A 14,960-nucleotide genomic window follows, 5' to 3' on the forward strand; every position below is an offset into this window, starting at 1 on the left:
CATGAGCCCTAGCCCAGGCCGCGGCCCAACTGGCGCGCGCACGTGACACGCCCCCTGCCAGCGCCGCGCCGCACTGGCCACGGCGCCCCGAGCGCGACGCGGCTTGGCGGGAAGCCTCGCCTCCGCCTCGCCTCTCACCACGACCCGCTCCGACACGACCACGCCGGCTGCAGTGCACGCACCCGGCACGACCCCTGCCGCGCAGCCTCGACGCACTGCACGACCGCCACGCCCTGCGGCCACGCCCACGCTCGCCGCTGCTACGCGCCGCACCGCCCCACACTTTGCATCCAGCCCGTGCTCGCCTCGTGCATCCGCAGACGCAGACGCACCACCATGTCGCGCGTCGTCTGCCATGCGCTGGCAGTGGCGCTGGCGCTCCTCGTCGCGGCGCCGCTCAGCGTCGTCGCGCAGGTCGCGGCGCAGAACCGCCTGCTGAAGAGCGACGCCATCGTGCCGCTGCGCTCGCACTCGCTCTACGCGCCCTACGTGGACTCCAACTGTGAGTGCGCCGTGCATCCGCACTTGCCGCGCCGTGCATCCGCACTGGCCGCGCCGACTCTGATGTCACGCCTCTTGCTTGTTGCTTGTTCGACGTGCAGTGCAGAACAAGGTGCGTGCCTCGGCAAGCGAGTACGCGCCGGTGCGATGCTGACCGCGCTGTGCAGTTCTGGGACTTTGGCGGCGACGCCTACGTCGACACGAACAAGCACATCCGCCTGACGCAGGATCGGGGCAGCCAGGCGGGATGGCTGTGGACGCGCTCGGTGAGTGTGCCTGCCTTTGCGAGACGTGCATGGAGCGTCGGTGCGATCGGGCCGCCTTCGCACATGCGCCATGTGGTGCCCCTTCATCCCAGCGTCGTAAGCAGTTCTGACACACAGTGTGCCTGCAGGAGATCCAGCCGGAGAACTACGAGATCCAAGTCGAGTTCAGCATCGACGGCAAGGCTGCGGGCCACAAGCCGTACGGCGATGGGTGAGTGTCGCGTGCAGGTAGCTCAAGGGAGCCCAAGCAGGGCGCTGGATGGCAGTCAGACACCGCCAATGCGCTGTTGGCCTGCTTCGGCTTCGCTCGCTCCATGTCCGGCTGCTGACCGCAATCACGCAGCTTCGCGATGTGGCTCACGACGGAGCGCGCGCAGCCCGGCCCGGTGTTCGGCTCGAAGGACTACTTCACCGGCCTGGGCATCATGTTTGACACGTTCGCCAACTCGAGACATGTGAGCTGGAAGCGCGCCGTTCTGGCTTCCTCGTGGCTGACGCTCGATGGCAGCCCTACACTTTCCCGCGCGTTCTCGCCATCAACGGCAACGGCATCGAGCGGTATAACGTCGGCAAGGACGGCGCGCCGCAGGAGGTGGCTGGCTGCTCCGTGTCCATCAGGCGCGCGGCCGTCGCGACGAAGGCGAGACTCACTTATGTGAAGGACGTGTTCCTCGAGGTGAGTCTGGCGGCGCTTGCGACAAGCCCGGCCACGCTGACTCGCGCCGCACAGCTTGCCCTGCACTACAACGAGTGGGACGACTGGGACACGTGCTTGTGAGGCGAGCGCTGCAGTCCTGCATGAGTCTCCTTGCTGACCATCCACGCGCTCATAGCAAGCTGGACAACGTCACGATTCCAGCTCGGCCGTACCTCGGCTTCTCGGCCGCGACGGGCGACGTGAGCGACAACCACGACATTGTCTCCGTGTCGACGAGCAACATCATCTACAAGGAGCGCACGGCCGCCGAGAAGAAGGCACACCGCCTCGAGCACTTCCCGCCCGGCGGCGCGGCCAAGGCCGGCGAGAAGAAGAAGTCCGGCGGCTGGTTCTCGAAGAAGAAGAAGCAGGCCGACAGCGGCACGCCCAGCAGCGGCACGAACCGCGACACGCCGAGCGGGCCGGGCTTCTTCGCAGGCTTCTTCTCGGGGCTGTTCAGCCTCATCTGGTTCGTGCTCAAGTGGGCGTCTGTGCTGGGCGTCATCGCGGGCGCGGCATACGGCTACTTCCGGTGGCAGAAGAAGAAGGACGTGAGTCGAGCGTGCAGCACTGAGCGCTGGGTCACGCTAACGAGCTGCGCCGCTCCCAGGCCAAGCGGTTCTAAGGGACTCCCATCTGCAGCGTCCGCCGCTACGACAGCTCGCGCGTGGACCCCGCAGTCTGTTGCAAAATGCTAAATGTGCAGAGACGCTGATGATACATGTGGGGTGGCGGCGATGCGGACATCAGGGGCGGTTGCGTTTGCGAGCAGGGGGCGCGGCGACGAGAGTCTCGGCGCCTTGCCCGCGCTGAGCAGCAGCAGTGCTGGCCATGGTGCGCTTCGGCAGGCGCCCCGTGGGGCCGACCTTGAAGCGCTGCCGCTCCTGCTCGTCGTCGGAGATGCACAGCTCGCCCGCGACGCCGGTGGCCTCTGCCGTGCCGGGCGAGTGGGCACGCCAGGCGCCGCGCGTGCGTACCAGGTCGCGGTACCAGGACTGCAGGAGGCCGATTTGCGCGCCGACTGCTGACTCGGAGATGGGCACTGCTGGCGGCGGCGGCGGGAACGCGAGCGGCTCTTCCGCTGAGCTTCTGCAGATCGCGAGTCAGCGGAGTGCGCGCGAACGCTGAGCTCGAGTACGCACGGATCCGCCTCGTGTCGCCGCTGGCCGGGCGCCTCGGTGGCACGGAAGAGACGCGCCGGGACGGACAGGCCAGACATGCCCGTCTCGGCGTCGAGGCCCATGGCCTTGAAGCCGAAAAAATCGTCGCCGAGCTCCTCGGCAAAGCCGCCGCTGTGCAGGTCGCAGGTCAGCAATGAGCGTACTCGGCGCGACGCTGCGGCTCTTACCTGACAAGCACGTCGTTGCTCGCGCTGAAGAACGCGTCGTCGGCCATCGGAGCGGAGCTGGCCTGCAGCAGTCCGGTGTCAGCAGATGCGTCGAGACGCCTCGGGGCGGACCACTCGCCTGCAGGCGCTCCCGATATGCCGCGCGGTTGCGCCGCAGCATGTCCGTGAGGCGCGTGCCGTGTCGCTCGACATCGTCGACCACGTAGGTCTCCAGTGACCGCACACTCGCGCCGCCATTCTCCTGCAACGTGTGAAGAAGCAGTTCCTGAAGCAGCGTGTCAGCGCCATGCCACAGCAGCGCAGCTGCAGCGATCTCGACTGACCTCGACGCTCATCTCGTGAGAGTAGCGGTCGGCATAGAGGCGGAGGGTGCGCCCGAGGTTGCCCAGGAACTCGCCCGCCATGTCGGTGATGACATCCATGCAGGACGTGTGCGCGCCTGTGTCGGACGGCACAGTCAGCGTGGATCTATAGGCAGGAGAGCCGCGCAATGCTCACCGTCGAAGCCGACATGCGCGCCAAGCAGCATCGCTGCAGAGTGCAGACCTTCCCGTGCGCTTTGCGGGCTGATGCCTCCTAGCGGATTCAAACCGGGCTCGAGCGCTACTGCACCTTTTGGATGCCGCGTCTGCTCTGGCGTCTGGCCGGAAACTGGCCGCCGCGTGCGGACAGGCATCTCGTCATCCTCTGACTCCTCGTCGGACGAAGTTGAGGCGAGCCACGCCGGAAGAGGGGTATCAAGCTAGAGACCGGACGAAGTCAGCGCTTCCAGCGGCGCTGCTTCAGCGACGGCGCAACTCACGTCTGTGTGCGCGGCCAGCGCTGCAAGCTTGGCACTTGTGTGCCGCAACTTGGCGATCGTGCTGATGTTGCGGCGCACCATGGCCTGACCACCAAAGGCGTTGCGTTTCCGCACGCGATAAGCACCGGCCTCCTCGTCCTCCAGCGGCAGCCGCACCGACGACGGCAGATGCGGGACGCCAGCCATGAGAAGGTCGCCGCTGGACAGCGAGTACCATGCGCCGTCAGCGCTACCAGACGGGTCGGCCAAGTCTGGCACTGATGCCGCAATTGGTCCAGAGCCAGACTGGCGCAGCAGGTCGTCGCGGCTGCGAGATGTTCGTGCCGCTGCGAGCAGACGCGCGCCGTTGGCAGACGTCGTGGCTTGCGACGCGTCCTCCTCGAGAAAGTCAAGAGACTCGAGCTGCGAGAAGCGCGCCATATCGGCAGCATCGCGCACGAGGGCAGGCCGCATGGCCAGAGGCGTGATCGTCACGGCGCTGCTCGGAGGCGGAGGCACGAGAGGCCGGGCGAGCGGTAGCTGAAGTAAAAGTAGGGGCAAGCAGGCGCAGTCAGTGGCCTGTCTCGGCAAGAGGAGCAGGCAAGCATCCACATCGCGTAGCCCACATCGCAGCGCAGCGGCCTGAACAGGCAGAACCCAGCCCACACTCACTCGAGTTGCGACTCGCGGTCCAGCGCCATCCGTCCCAAACACCTTCGCCTTGGCTGCAGCATCGCTCCGCTTCTCCCACAGCCGCAGCGCCTCGCCAACTTCGTCTCCCTCATGCACGTATGCGAGCAGGTGGCGCGACTGGGCTCGCATGTGGGCAGCAGCCTTGCGCAGCGCATGCTCCTGCGGGGTCAGACAGCGTCAGCAGGAGAGGAAGAAGTCGCATAGCCTTTGCCTCGCATGCTGCGGCACACACGCACCGGCAGCATGTTGTACATCTCGCAATTCGACCAGATCAGCTCGAGATCGGCGGCAAAGGCGTTCTTGTTCTTGTACTTGGACGCCTTGACGTTGCGGAGCATGGTGCCAAGGTCCATGGGGTGCTTGATCACCTCGTAGTAGTCGGGCGCCTCGCGCTTCGAGACACGGGTCAAGAAGGCCGTGGCATGCTCCTGCAGAGCGAGACAGCGCGCTCAGATGCGCACACATTGGGCGGCACCTCCGCCCGCACTCACCGATCCCTTGAGCTCGGTGATGAGGCGCTCCATAGCCTCGTTCATCTCCGACTTGTCGTCCTTGCTCTTGCGCACGTCGGTGAGCAGCTTGCGCAGCTCGGCGTCATCGAGCGGCACCGCCGAGCGGCGCGCATCGATGGCGGCGAGCAGGTACTTCATGGCGCCGCGTGTGCCGTGCCGGCGGCCAGAACGTGCTGCCGGCGCAGAGCGGGTGCGAGTTGCACACGCGACGCGTGCTCAGCCGAGGCACGGGCAGAGATGTGCCGCAATGGGGCGCAGACGTGCTCAGAGGATGCAGAGGGCCGAGCTCAGCGTGCGCTGTGCCGCTGCGGGTGTGCTGCGGACTGGCAGACACGCGCAGGCGGCGGAGGTGGAGCAGCGAGGGGTGGGAAGGACGTGGACGGGAGGCAGGCCGCGAGCGGCGCACATTCCGCGGCTTGGCGGTCCTGGTCGCCGCGCCGCCGCGCTGCCCTGGCTCGAGCGCCTCCGCATGCGCGCCACGTGACCGCGCCGCGCCTGATGCTGCTCCACTCGAAGAATTTGGCCTGGCGGCTTTGGAGGGCGCCGACTCGAGGGGTGTCTTTTGCGCTCTCTCCACCACCTCCCTTGCCCTGGCTCTCCACATCGCTCTCTGCTCTTGCTCTGAGCCGCACACCCCCAAGGACCCATCCACAGCCTCGTATTCCACACACTGCGCCATGGCAAAGGGCGCAGACGCCGGGCCGAGCGCCTCGCACAAGCGCAAGCGCCCAGACGCCCCGGCTGCGGGCGGCTCCGGCCAGGCATCCACCAGCGGCGAGGGAGGCGCTCGCGGAGGACATGCCAAGCGAGGACGCGGCTCGGCGCGCGGTCGAGGCGCCGGACGCGGGCGAGGCGCATCGCGCGGCGGCCATGGCGGCAGCCGCAAGGCCGCCCGCACCGAGGAGGAAGAGGACCCCGATGCAGCAGACGAGCCGCTGGGCGTCAGCAAGCTCAAGGCGAGCCTGCGGCAGACGCGCCGACTGTTGGCAAAGGTGAGCAGTGGCGCCCGCTCTGCATCTTCGCTGCAACTAAGCGCCGGCCCCTCAGGACAACGTCGCTCCGCCCGTGCGCCAAGAGGCCGAGCGGCGAGCGCGTGCTCTCGAGACGGAGATCGCCGATCGTGAGCGCTCGAACGTGGAGCGCGAGAACGCGCGCAAGAGCCATGCTACGCGCTTCTTTGGTGAGTCGCACCTCAGGTCCGGTGCAGGGATCAGCGCTGAGGCGTGGTCCGCAGAACGGCAAAAGCTCGTCCGGCAGATCAAGAAGCTCGTCAAGGCCGGGGCGCAAGACTCGCCGCAGATCCAGGAGCAGCTGCAAGAAGCGCGCGTCAGGCTTGCATACGTGCTGGTGAGCTATCGACCGCCCGAAGCCATGAGCCATGGCTGACCATGCCTCCCTGCCAGAACTGGCCGCACGAGCACGCATACGTCAGCCTCTTCCCCACCGTTGGCGCGGGGCCGTTTGCAGACGCCAAGGCACCTGGCGCGCCGCCGGCCGATGCATCCGAGAGCGTGCGGCGCGCTCACGAGGTGCGGGCGCTGATCGTGTCGCGCATGGCAGACGGCTCGCTGGGCGCGAAGCCGGACGAGGAGCTCGCGGCCGAGAGTGGTGCCGAGCGGAAGCGCGACGCTCTGCGCAAGGGCGGCAAGCAGGCAGGCAGCGGCGACGAGGACAGCGATGCGGGCTCCTCGGACGGAGAGTCGCAGGCCGGCCTCGCGCACGACGACTTCTTTGCGGGCGAGAGCGAGGACGATGAGTAGTAATGAAAGCATGTCACGCCGTGCACCGAGAGAGACGCACACGCAACGTTCCGCGCGGCACAGGGGAGGAGGCTGGGGCTTTTGCGCTGCAGGCTCGCGTCCAAGGCGCAGATGCTTTACTTTGATGCATTGCAGGCGAGCTAGAGGACGCCAACGCCCGTCACACTCGCCCGTGCGAGCTGCCGTGCCAGGCCGAGGCGCACAATGTCCAGCCGCTTGCGTGCCGCGCCGACGTCGACGCTGCGGCTGCCGTCGGCGCCGTCGCGGCTGCTGGACGCAGTCAGGAGCTGCTCGAGAGTGCCGAGGAAGTGCTGCGCGTCGCTGCTGCCCGAGAGCAGGCCCGAGTTGATCTGCTCCAGGAAGCGCAGCAGCTCAAAGGTCTCGTCGGCAGTGAAGAGGTTGTCGGCGCCTGCGTCGGCTGTCAGTGAGAGCTCGGCGACGCCAGCTGCGTTGCACGCACCTTCCAGCAGCGGAATGGCATCGACGAGCAGCACCGCCCAGAAGCGTTCTGGCGCCGCATTGCTGGTCAGGAGCACGACGAGCAGCTCGGCAGCCGCCCGCAGCTGGCCCTCGGCGTACAGCCGGTGGAAGTCTCGGTAGCCCGCCAGGAATGCGAGCCGCGACGAGAAGAGGCTGCGCCCGACGCCGTAGCCTGTGTCGTTGGCCGCGTCGCCGGCATCCAGCTCCATGCCCTCGGCTGATGCGCTACTGCCTGGTCCTTGCGGCGGTCGTGCAGCTGCGGGATGAAGAAGCGAGGCTGGAACCGAGTCGACGAGGCGGCAGAACTCGTCTGCGCCTTGCGTGATGTACTCGTCGAGTAGCGCATCTGCGATGCGCCGCACCTGGCGAGAGTCGCCTGCGCGGACGCAGTATGCGATCGCCAGCCCGTACTGCCGCTTAGCTGCGGTGAGCTTGGCCACGCGCTGCAGGAAGCAACGTCAGCTGAAGCCCATCGCGCGGACAGCGGCGAGGCTCACCTTGCACACGGCACGCGCCTCCTCCTCCAGGCCATGCTCGACACACGCCTTGAGCACCTCCTCGACGCCGCGGAAGCCGGCACCTGTCCCGCTCTCGCGCTGCTGGCGCTCCTTTTCGCGGCGCAGCGCTTCGGCTGCCTCCTCCGGGTCGTCCGCATCGTCAATCATCTCGGCATCCCGGGCCTCGTCCTCGAGGGCATCAAGGGTGCGCGCCGGGACAGTCGTGCCTGCTTCCTCGTCGCTGAGCGGCACGTCGAGGATGACGTTGCGCAGCCGCGTCGCAGCAGTCGCTGTGCCTACTGCCGCGAGATAGTCGACCGACATGCGCCAGAGGCCCGAGTCATCCAGCAGCGTCTCGGCATACTGCAGGAGCGCGTCTGTCCTGGCGTCGGTTGACATGCTAGAAATGCTGTCAGCGGAAGTCCTGCTGGCAGGGCCCAAGCAGCTCACCCCATGGACGCATCGAGCAGACCAGCCTTGTCAAAGAGATCGATGAGGTGCGCTGCAAGCCAGGCGTCGAAATCCTTGGCGATGCGGCATGCCTCGCGCACGTCGCCACTGGCCAGAGCGCACAGCAGAGTCTCGCCCGGTACCTTGGCATCCACCGGGAACTGCTCCAGAATGACGGCCATCGTCTCGCTGTGCCGGCAGGCCCGTCAGCCCGCTTCTACTTCGCGATCTGCCCTCAACGACTCACGGCACATCGTCGCGACGCATCGTCGGCTGCACCAGCGTGCCCCAGGCGCCCAGCGCTTCCCGCCAGTCCTCGCACGCCTCGAAGACGCGCTGCCGCTCGCCCGCGACGAGCTGCAGCAGGCAGCGGAACTGCGCCTCGTACTCTAGGCGCTGGTCCTCTGCGTCTTCGTTGCCGCCCAGCTCGGCCTCTGCGTCGTCCATGGCGCCCTCCAGCCGCGTGAGCAGCGCGCGCACAGACGACTGCCACGAGCGGCGCGCAGCAGTAAAGGCTGCCTCGGTCGGAAAGGCCGACGAGCGCGGCAGCGTGGAGAGCAGCTGTGAGATCTCCAGCGAGAGCGAGGAGATGGTACGCGACGGGTGCGAGGAGAGCGAGCGGAGCATGGACGAGGCGGAGGTGTAAAAGCCCCGCAGAACGCAGCTGTGGCACGCAAGCGCGGTGTCAGACCGCAGGCCTCTCTTCTCTCAATTTCCGCACGCTCACCGGAGGACGTAGTCCCAGTACGCCGGATGCTCGTGCGGAGACGCAGACGAGGCGATGTCCTGTCCCTCCTCGGTGCTCGGCGCTGCAGCGCGGATCAGCAAGAGCAAGTAGCACCACTGCAGTGTTCCGACTCACCCGGATCAGTGCAGTTGACCCAGTGCAGCAGCTCCTCGCCTACGACGCCGGCCCCCTCGCCGTCGGCGGGCAGGAAGACCGTCTGCGCCAGGTGCAAAGCCGCCTCGAGCCGTGCCGCGTGTGCTGGTCGGTCGACGCCAGCATCATCGCCCTCCGTATCTGCGACTGTAAGCGCTACGAGGTAGCGGCTGAGCGCCGAGCGGTAGAGCCCAGCAACGCGCGAGAGGTATTGCAGCGTCTGTGCCGAAGGACTGCGAGGCCAAAGCTGTCAGCTGCGGGCCACGTGCTGCGGAGCCGCGCCTGTGACGCACACGGCACCGGGCAGCGGGTGCTGCGCAATTGTAGCGAGCGTCGAGAAGACGGTGTACGACTCGGCGAGGAACTGCCAGAGCGGCATGAGCATGGCAGGCAGCGGTGCGCGCCGTTCGTGCGGCTCACCGCGATGGACTCGTCGGCAGCCCAGTTGCCGGCAAAGACGCCGGCGAGCAGCGGCGCATGCACGGGTGCGCTCGGCGCCGGTGCCGGCGGCAGGCTCGACGTCGATGCGGCAGCGGCCGGCATCGTGGAGGCGTGGAGAGAATTGGGGGGATGCGGTGGGCAGGAAGAATCTTGAAGCACGCCGGCGAGACCGCGCTTCAACCTCCTCCACGCTGCAGACTACAGCTCACGCGCATTGTTGTAGTGTCTGCATGACGCGTTGTTGTAGTCGGACGCGTTGAGTGCGCATTGGACAGGGACGCGCACGCACGGCTTCCTCCTTCCCTTCCTCCTCTCCACCCGCTCCTCATAGCCGCAACCCACGTTCTCGGACCAGCAGCGCCGCACCGCACCGTCGCAGTACCTCCGCATCGCCTTGCCCTCATTCACCATGCCGAGCCTCGACGCGGCCGACACCGAGATGAGCGACGCACCTGTCTCCATCTCGGCCGCCGCCAAGGGCAAGGGCCGCGCGCCCGCCGACTCTGAGGCAGCCGCCGCCGACCCCGTCGACCTGCTCCCCTGGTGCGTGCCCAGCGCGTGCCGCTGAGAGGCGGCTGCTTCGCACATGCTCGGCTTGGAAGGCTGACGGCAGCCGCGCGGCTTAGGGTCGAGAAGTACCGGCCCGCCACGCTCTCCGACCTCGTCTCGCACAAGGACATCACAGCCACCGGTGGGTAGCGCTGCTTCGGCCTCTAGCGCCTGGTCACTCACGCCACACTCCAGTCGAGCGCTTCATTGAGGCAAACCGCCTGCCGCACCTGCTCTTCTACGGCCCGCCGGGCACGGGCAAGACGAGCACGATCCTGGCGATGGCACGTAGGATCTACGGTGACGGCTTCCGCAACAACGTGCTTGAGGTGAGTTCGAGCGAGCCATGCTGTGGGGTGATGTGGCGTCGGGAACCGCCTGGCGCCACTGTGCAGCGCGTGTATCTGCAGAGGCTGTCTCGCTGACGCTCTGCATAGCTCAATGCGTCCGACGACCGCGGCATCGAGGTGGTGCGCGAGCAGATCAAGAGCTTTGCGAGCACCAAGAACGTCTTCAGGTGCGCCCACACTACAGCGATCGTTCTGCGCTGCACGGCTGACAGTCCCGTGCAGCAACTCCGGCGGCTTCAAGCTCATCGTGCTGGACGAGGCGGACGCCATGACGACGGCGGCACAGAGCGCCTTGCGCCGCGGTACGTGCTTGGCATGCAGGAGGCGTCGTTCGAGAGCTCACCCTTGGCACAGTCATCGAGCAGTACACGCGCAACGTGCGCTTCTGCATCATCTGCAACTACGTCAACAAGATCATCCCGGCCATCCAGTCGCGCTGCACGCGCTTCCGCTTCAACCCGCTCGAGCTCGACCAGGTCGAGGACCGGCTGAACCACGTCATCGACCACGAGGGGTGCGTGACGCAACGCAGCGGGCCACGTCCGTGCTGACTTGCGACACCCCGCAGCTGCAACGTGACTCAGGACGGCAAGGAAGCGCTCATCAAGCTGAGCAAGGGCGACATGCGTCGCGCGCTCAACGTCCTGCAGGTGAGCGATCTGGCTGTTCCCCGCCGCCTGCCATGCTGATGCATCTGGGCTCGCGAGGCATGCCATGCTGCTTATGACAGAATTGACGAGAGCGCCGTGTACAACTGCACGGGCAACCCGCACCCGTCCGACATCGAGGACATCGTCAACAGCATGATGAACGACGACTTTTCCACGTCGTACAACCGTGAGCACCACATGCCTCGTCCTGCGGGGCCTGCGCTGACCCGCCGCTGCAGGTGTCTCGGCGCTCAAGACGAGCAAGGGCATGGCGCTCGCCGACATGGTCAACGGCATCTACGACTTCCTGATGACCGTCAAGCTGCCGGCGCAGTCGCGGATATACCTGCTGGACCAGCTGGGCCAGATCGAGTAAGCGCCGCCGCCAGCGGTGACATGGCCTTCCAGCTGACCCCAGCTCGCAGGCATCGCCTGAGCACCGGCGGCTCAGAGCGCATCCAGCTCAGTGCGCTGCTCGGCGCCACCAAGATCGCGGTGCAGCTGTCGGAGAAGGATGCGGCGAAGAAGTGAGCAGAGCAGGGCCGCAACTATGCACGTCACACACAAGTATCCGAGGTCGGTGCATTAGCGAGAGCGTGTCCAAAGAGGTAAGATAGCAGAAGAAGACAGAGTCGTGCATGGGAGAGAGCCAGCTTTCCCGGATCATTAGCGGCCAGAGGGCGGGATGTACCGCTCAGACGAGCAGGTGCGGATGGAGGGCCGCCGTGCGGCAAGGCGCGCCGAGGGACTCGAGGGAGTGTCCTCCCAGTGCACGTCGGCCAGGGCGAGCGCGAGCGGCGACACGCTGGGAGCCGGCGCTGCTGGCGCGCTCTGCTGCAGTGGCGCAAAGGTAACGTGGATGCCGGCCGGACTGTTGCCCGACGGCGGTGTGATGGGCACGTTGAGCAGCTGCGAGAAGGCAGCGTCGAGCGCGTCGGCCTCAATTGGACGACCGACGTGCAGGCCGCTGTACACGTCCCACGCCACGGCGCCATCGCTGCGAGCAGCAGGCATGAGGCTCTCGGGCGGCGGGGCGCTCGACGTGCTGCGCGGGCGGTTGCCGCGGCGCTGGTTGGCCGCCGGCGGCATGGGCGGGCGAGGGCCCTCGGTGAACATCTCTTCGTCGTCGATGTGGTAGCGCAGGCGCGCGCCACCCGTGCCCGGCGCCACGTCGGCCACATCGAGGCTGGACGTGTAAGAGGCAGTCGACGCTCCGGCCGCTGGCGACCGCTCAATCTCGACAAAGTCCGGCTGCGCGCGGGAGTCGAGGCCCGAGGATGGCGCAGAAGCAACGGCGCCGATGCTGCCGTGGCCGCCATGCGCAATGGTCGGCGAATACGGATAAAGGTCGTACAGCGAGAGGTGCGACTCGTCGTAGCGGCCGCCCATCGATGCCGCCGCCATGCGAGCTGCCTGGCCGAACAGGACGTCGTCCTGCTGCTCGATGGCGCGCGACACGTCGGTGGTGAAGGAGAAGCCGCGCCCGCGGGACGGCACATCGACCGCCCGTGCGGCCCACGGCTGCCAGCCCGACACACTCGGGCGGCGCGATGCTCCAAAGGTAGCGCGCATGGGCGAGACGAGCATCTCGTGCCCTCCGAGGCCGTGCCAGTGCAGCCCGGCGACGGCGGCGCCGCGGAACGTCGAGCTCAGCGGCGTGGCGCCTTCGGCGCTGCGCGGGCGAGGACGCTCCACTGGCGACTGGACGGCAACGACCTGCATCGGCGCCTGCGAGAGCGACGTGCGGTGCTCGGCGGCGCCGAGAGCGAGCGGTGCAGGCGGGCCCTTGCGGACCGTCGAGTGGCCCAGAGCGGCCGGGCTGCGCGGCGCCGCAGCTTCGTCGCGATCGACGTCGACGGGCACGTCTACGGTGCGGTGCGCACGGTCCTGCCAGTGGCCGAGCCCGTCTGCCATGACGGTGTCGTCGTCGCGAGCGTGGGCCATCTGCGGCGCGTCCTCCGTCTTCCACGGTCCTGGTGCGAGGCGAGCCTCTGGCTCGAGCAGAGGCACGGAGATGGAGCGGCGACGGCCGGCGAAGAAGCCGGGCATCGCGTACTTCGGGCTCGGTACGGCTTCGGAACGCACCTCGGCCTCGACCGTCGGCATCGGTGATGACGGTACAGGGCGTGCGGCTCTCTCCGTCTCGGCTGCGCTAGGCGCACTCTGGCTGCCGGACGTGGCGCTGCCGCTTGCCAACCGGCGCATCGTCGCACGCGGCATCTTGCGCGTGGGCGAGCCGTCGGACGAGGTGCACGAGCCGTGGCTGCGGGCCTGCGCCTTGCGCGGCTTGCTGGCCTTGCGCGGGCTCTCGGCCTTGATGGCGGCGGCCTTCTGGCGCGAGGCGGCCTTGGTGGCCGCACGCCGCGCCGCCTTCTGCTCGGCGGCGCTGCCGGCGGCGGGGTCGTCGGCGACGCGCACGATGCCCTCGCGGCCGTACTGCTTGAGGATCTGGTCGGCGATCTCGAGGCAGCGCTCCTCGTCGCCCTCCTCGCGGCGCACGTTGCGGCGCACGACGGCGGTGCGGCGCAGCACGGGGTTGAACTTGTAGTCGGGGTACATCTGGCGGTGCTCCTCCTTCTCGCGCTCGGCCTCCTGGTACCACTGCGCCTTCTCCTCCTCGGGCAGGCTGCGCCACATGTGCGAGATGATGACGCTGATGTTGGAGTGGTTCGACGTCACGTCCTTGCTCACGAGGCCGATGCGGTGGGCGTGGCTGCGGAAGAGGATGAAGGCGTTGCGCGGGCGCGGGATGTGGTTGGGGTCCTTCTTGCGCGCGTGCGACGTCGTGCTGGTGCGGGGGATGAGCACCGAGACGGGCTGCGGCGTCTGCCGCTGCGGCAGCGGAGGTGTGCGCTGGCGCTGCGATTCGACGTGGCGAGTGTCGCTGTGTCGTTCGTAGCTGGGCGACGGCGCGCCGGCACGCTCGACGCAGTCGGCGTTGCTCCACGAGCTGCGGCTCGAGGCGTCGTCGCGCGCAAAGTAGCAGCCCGACGACGAGGACAGCGCCGGCGAGCCGATGTCCGAGATGCTCGCCGAGCTGTTGTCGCTGCCGTCTGTATGGCAGGCGATGAGTGGTGAAGAGACGCACGGCACGAACGGCACTCACCCCAGGAGCCCTCTCGACGCGGCCGGAGGTACGGCGACAGGCGGTGGTTCGGGCCTTCAGAGCGCATCGGCCCGGCACGCTGAGGGCTGCGGTAGATCTCTGTCGAGGAGAGGCGCTCGGGATAGTGGCTGCGCTGCTGCCGCTGAAAGGACACTGGGACGTCGTCCGCGTCCTGCGGCGTCGGAGGGATCTCGGCGATGGCGGGCATGGCCGAGTCGCCAGCCGGGCCGTCGTACGCGGCGCGGTGGGCATGGTGCGAGCTTCGAGACGAGCTTGACATGGTGGGAGTGGTCAGGGTGGCAATGTGGCGTGCCGGGTATGAGAGAGACAGAGACGTGAGAGTGGCGGGCTAGAGTGACGGCGGCAGGGGCAAGGCAATGTGGCGGGCACGGATGAGCAGGGGTCCGCTTCTTAAGTGAGCGGCGGCGAGGACAAGACGAGAGCGGACAACAAAGGAGGCGACGAGCACGAGCTCGCCGCTGGCTCTGGTCGGCGACCTCCGACAAGCAGCATGATGGCGCATGATGGCTGCCGCGGCCATGGACAGAGGGACGCGAGCGCCACGGCCGTTTGGCGCTGCCGAGGAGCGCGGATGGCGGCTGTTCCTGCGCTCTCATGGGCGAGGCAGCTATGCCGCTTGGCCGCCACGCGCATCACCGTGCCTTTTGTCGAGGAAGTCGAGGGCAAGCGCGGCACCGGGCCAGTCTGCGGCGGAGTCCGAGGCGGATGGGCTGCGCCGAGGAGAACAAAGGCAAAGGCACGACGGTGCCGAGCCAGGTTGCACCGGTGCCCCGGAGTGCTAAGGCGTGCAGCGCACGAGCGGCTGTCCCACAGCAGCTGCAGTGTGCAGCCTCGCTCGGCCCCGGGCCTGCTGCCCGGCGGCGCTGTGCGATCGGGAAGTGCGCGCGCGTGCGACGGCCGACCCCAGGGACGGGGACGAGAGAAGCGCGACGCTCCAGCGCTGCCAGTGTGCCGGGCCAGCGGCTGATCTCGCGGCGT

At 67.8% G+C, this 14,960-nt stretch overlaps 6 protein-coding genes across 6 annotated transcripts; 3 read left to right on the plus strand and 3 right to left on the minus strand.

Annotated features, from left to right (window-relative positions):
- Nucleotides 1-336: 336 nt before the first annotated feature.
- Nucleotides 337-2,223, plus strand: FA09DRAFT_346387 (hypothetical protein; the record flags this gene model as incomplete). The annotated part of the gene is made up of 9 exons (XM_025744748.1): nucleotides 337-502; nucleotides 603-613; nucleotides 669-767; nucleotides 896-978; nucleotides 1,111-1,222; nucleotides 1,276-1,443; nucleotides 1,498-1,541; nucleotides 1,601-2,015; nucleotides 2,075-2,223. 9 exons carry the CDS (start codon nucleotides 337-339, stop codon nucleotides 2,087-2,089), a joined length of 1,113 nt encoding a protein of 370 aa, XP_025597308.1. The 3' UTR covers nucleotides 2,090-2,223.
- Nucleotides 2,138-5,180, minus strand: FA09DRAFT_330681 (hypothetical protein). Its single transcript, XM_025742695.1, has 10 exons — nucleotides 4,778-5,180; nucleotides 4,523-4,714; nucleotides 4,266-4,445; nucleotides 3,615-4,133; nucleotides 3,311-3,554; nucleotides 3,136-3,251; nucleotides 2,931-3,077; nucleotides 2,813-2,874; nucleotides 2,607-2,756; nucleotides 2,138-2,553 (listed from the first exon to the last, which is right to left on the minus strand). Exons 1-10 carry the CDS (start codon nucleotides 4,934-4,936, stop codon nucleotides 2,211-2,213), a joined length of 2,112 nt encoding a protein of 703 aa, XP_025597309.1. The 5' UTR covers nucleotides 4,937-5,180; the 3' UTR covers nucleotides 2,138-2,210.
- Nucleotides 5,181-5,377: 197 nt separating this feature from the next.
- On the plus strand, nucleotides 5,378-6,581 carry FA09DRAFT_330682 (hypothetical protein). Its single transcript, XM_025742696.1, has 4 exons — nucleotides 5,378-5,790; nucleotides 5,846-5,978; nucleotides 6,033-6,145; nucleotides 6,202-6,581. The coding sequence occupies exons 1-4, from the start codon at nucleotides 5,476-5,478 to the stop codon at nucleotides 6,556-6,558; spliced, it is 918 nt and encodes a 305-aa protein (XP_025597310.1). The 5' UTR covers nucleotides 5,378-5,475; the 3' UTR covers nucleotides 6,559-6,581.
- Nucleotides 6,582-6,668: 87 nt separating this feature from the next.
- On the minus strand, nucleotides 6,669-9,440 carry FA09DRAFT_330683 (Nucleoporin, Nup85-like protein). The gene is made up of 9 exons (XM_025742697.1): nucleotides 9,286-9,440; nucleotides 9,159-9,229; nucleotides 8,848-9,098; nucleotides 8,713-8,794; nucleotides 8,233-8,649; nucleotides 7,986-8,174; nucleotides 7,536-7,935; nucleotides 7,019-7,481; nucleotides 6,669-6,967 (listed from the first exon to the last, which is right to left on the minus strand). The coding sequence occupies exons 1-9, from the start codon at nucleotides 9,406-9,408 to the stop codon at nucleotides 6,699-6,701; spliced, it is 2,265 nt and encodes a 754-aa protein (XP_025597311.1). The 5' UTR covers nucleotides 9,409-9,440; the 3' UTR covers nucleotides 6,669-6,698.
- A 175-nt stretch (nucleotides 9,441-9,615) lies between these two features.
- FA09DRAFT_330684 (putative RFC3-DNA replication factor C, 40 kDa subunit) lies at nucleotides 9,616-11,428 on the plus strand. The gene is made up of 10 exons (XM_025742698.1): nucleotides 9,616-9,849; nucleotides 9,933-9,997; nucleotides 10,051-10,184; nucleotides 10,293-10,372; nucleotides 10,428-10,507; nucleotides 10,560-10,719; nucleotides 10,774-10,855; nucleotides 10,913-11,042; nucleotides 11,095-11,227; nucleotides 11,281-11,428. The coding sequence occupies exons 1-10, from the start codon at nucleotides 9,716-9,718 to the stop codon at nucleotides 11,384-11,386; spliced, it is 1,104 nt and encodes a 367-aa protein (XP_025597312.1). The 5' UTR covers nucleotides 9,616-9,715; the 3' UTR covers nucleotides 11,387-11,428.
- On the minus strand, nucleotides 11,194-14,241 carry FA09DRAFT_349873 (hypothetical protein; the record flags this gene model as incomplete). Its single annotated transcript, XM_025744817.1, has 2 exons — nucleotides 11,194-13,908; nucleotides 13,962-14,241. 2 exons carry the CDS (start codon nucleotides 14,239-14,241, stop codon nucleotides 11,522-11,524), a joined length of 2,667 nt encoding a protein of 888 aa, XP_025597313.1. The 3' UTR covers nucleotides 11,194-11,521.
- Nucleotides 14,242-14,960: the final 719 nt, after the last annotated feature.

Source organism: Tilletiopsis washingtonensis (assembly GCF_003144115.1).
Source record: "Tilletiopsis washingtonensis strain MCA 4186 unplaced genomic scaffold FA09scaffold_14, whole genome shotgun sequence".
NCBI lineage: Eukaryota > Fungi > Basidiomycota > Exobasidiomycetes > Entylomatales > Tilletiopsis > Tilletiopsis washingtonensis.

What these genes read in the sequence shown, in the direction of transcription:
- FA09DRAFT_330681 (XM_025742695.1), bottom strand. Translation starts at nt 4,936, where the DNA reads ATGAAGTACCTGCTCGCCGCCATCGATGCGCGCCGCTCGGCGGTGCCG. An exon ending in AGATGTACAACATGCTGCCG is followed by an intron (nt 4,446 to 4,522) that starts GTGCGTGTGTGC and finishes CTGACCCCGCAG; the next exon opens with GAGCATGCGCTGCGCAAGGC. An exon ending in CGCGCATGTCGGCTTCGACG is followed by an intron (nt 3,252 to 3,310) that starts GTGAGCATTGCG and finishes CGTCCGACACAG; the next exon opens with GCGCGCACACGTCCTGCATG.
- FA09DRAFT_330682 (XM_025742696.1), top strand. Translation starts at nt 5,476, where the DNA reads ATGGCAAAGGGCGCAGACGCCGGGCCGAGCGCCTCGCACAAGCGCAAG. An exon ending in CCATGCTACGCGCTTCTTTG is followed by an intron (nt 5,979 to 6,032) that starts GTGAGTCGCACC and finishes CGTGGTCCGCAG; the next exon opens with AACGGCAAAAGCTCGTCCGG. An exon ending in TCAGGCTTGCATACGTGCTG is followed by an intron (nt 6,146 to 6,201) that starts GTGAGCTATCGA and finishes CCTCCCTGCCAG; the next exon opens with AACTGGCCGCACGAGCACGC.
- FA09DRAFT_330683 (XM_025742697.1), bottom strand. Translation starts at nt 9,408, where the DNA reads ATGCCGGCCGCTGCCGCATCGACGTCGAGCCTGCCGCCGGCACCGGCG. An exon ending in AGGCGCGTGCCGTGTGCAAG is followed by an intron (nt 7,482 to 7,535) that starts GTGAGCCTCGCC and finishes TGCTTCCTGCAG; the next exon opens with CGCGTGGCCAAGCTCACCGC. An exon ending in TGCCATTCCGCTGCTGGAAG is followed by an intron (nt 6,968 to 7,018) that starts GTGCGTGCAACG and finishes CAGCCGACGCAG; the next exon opens with GCGCCGACAACCTCTTCACT.
- FA09DRAFT_330684 (XM_025742698.1), top strand. Translation starts at nt 9,716, where the DNA reads ATGCCGAGCCTCGACGCGGCCGACACCGAGATGAGCGACGCACCTGTC. An exon ending in CAAGGACATCACAGCCACCG is followed by an intron (nt 9,998 to 10,050) that starts GTGGGTAGCGCT and finishes GCCACACTCCAG; the next exon opens with TCGAGCGCTTCATTGAGGCA. An exon ending in TCCGCAACAACGTGCTTGAG is followed by an intron (nt 10,185 to 10,292) that starts GTGAGTTCGAGC and finishes CGCTCTGCATAG; the next exon opens with CTCAATGCGTCCGACGACCG.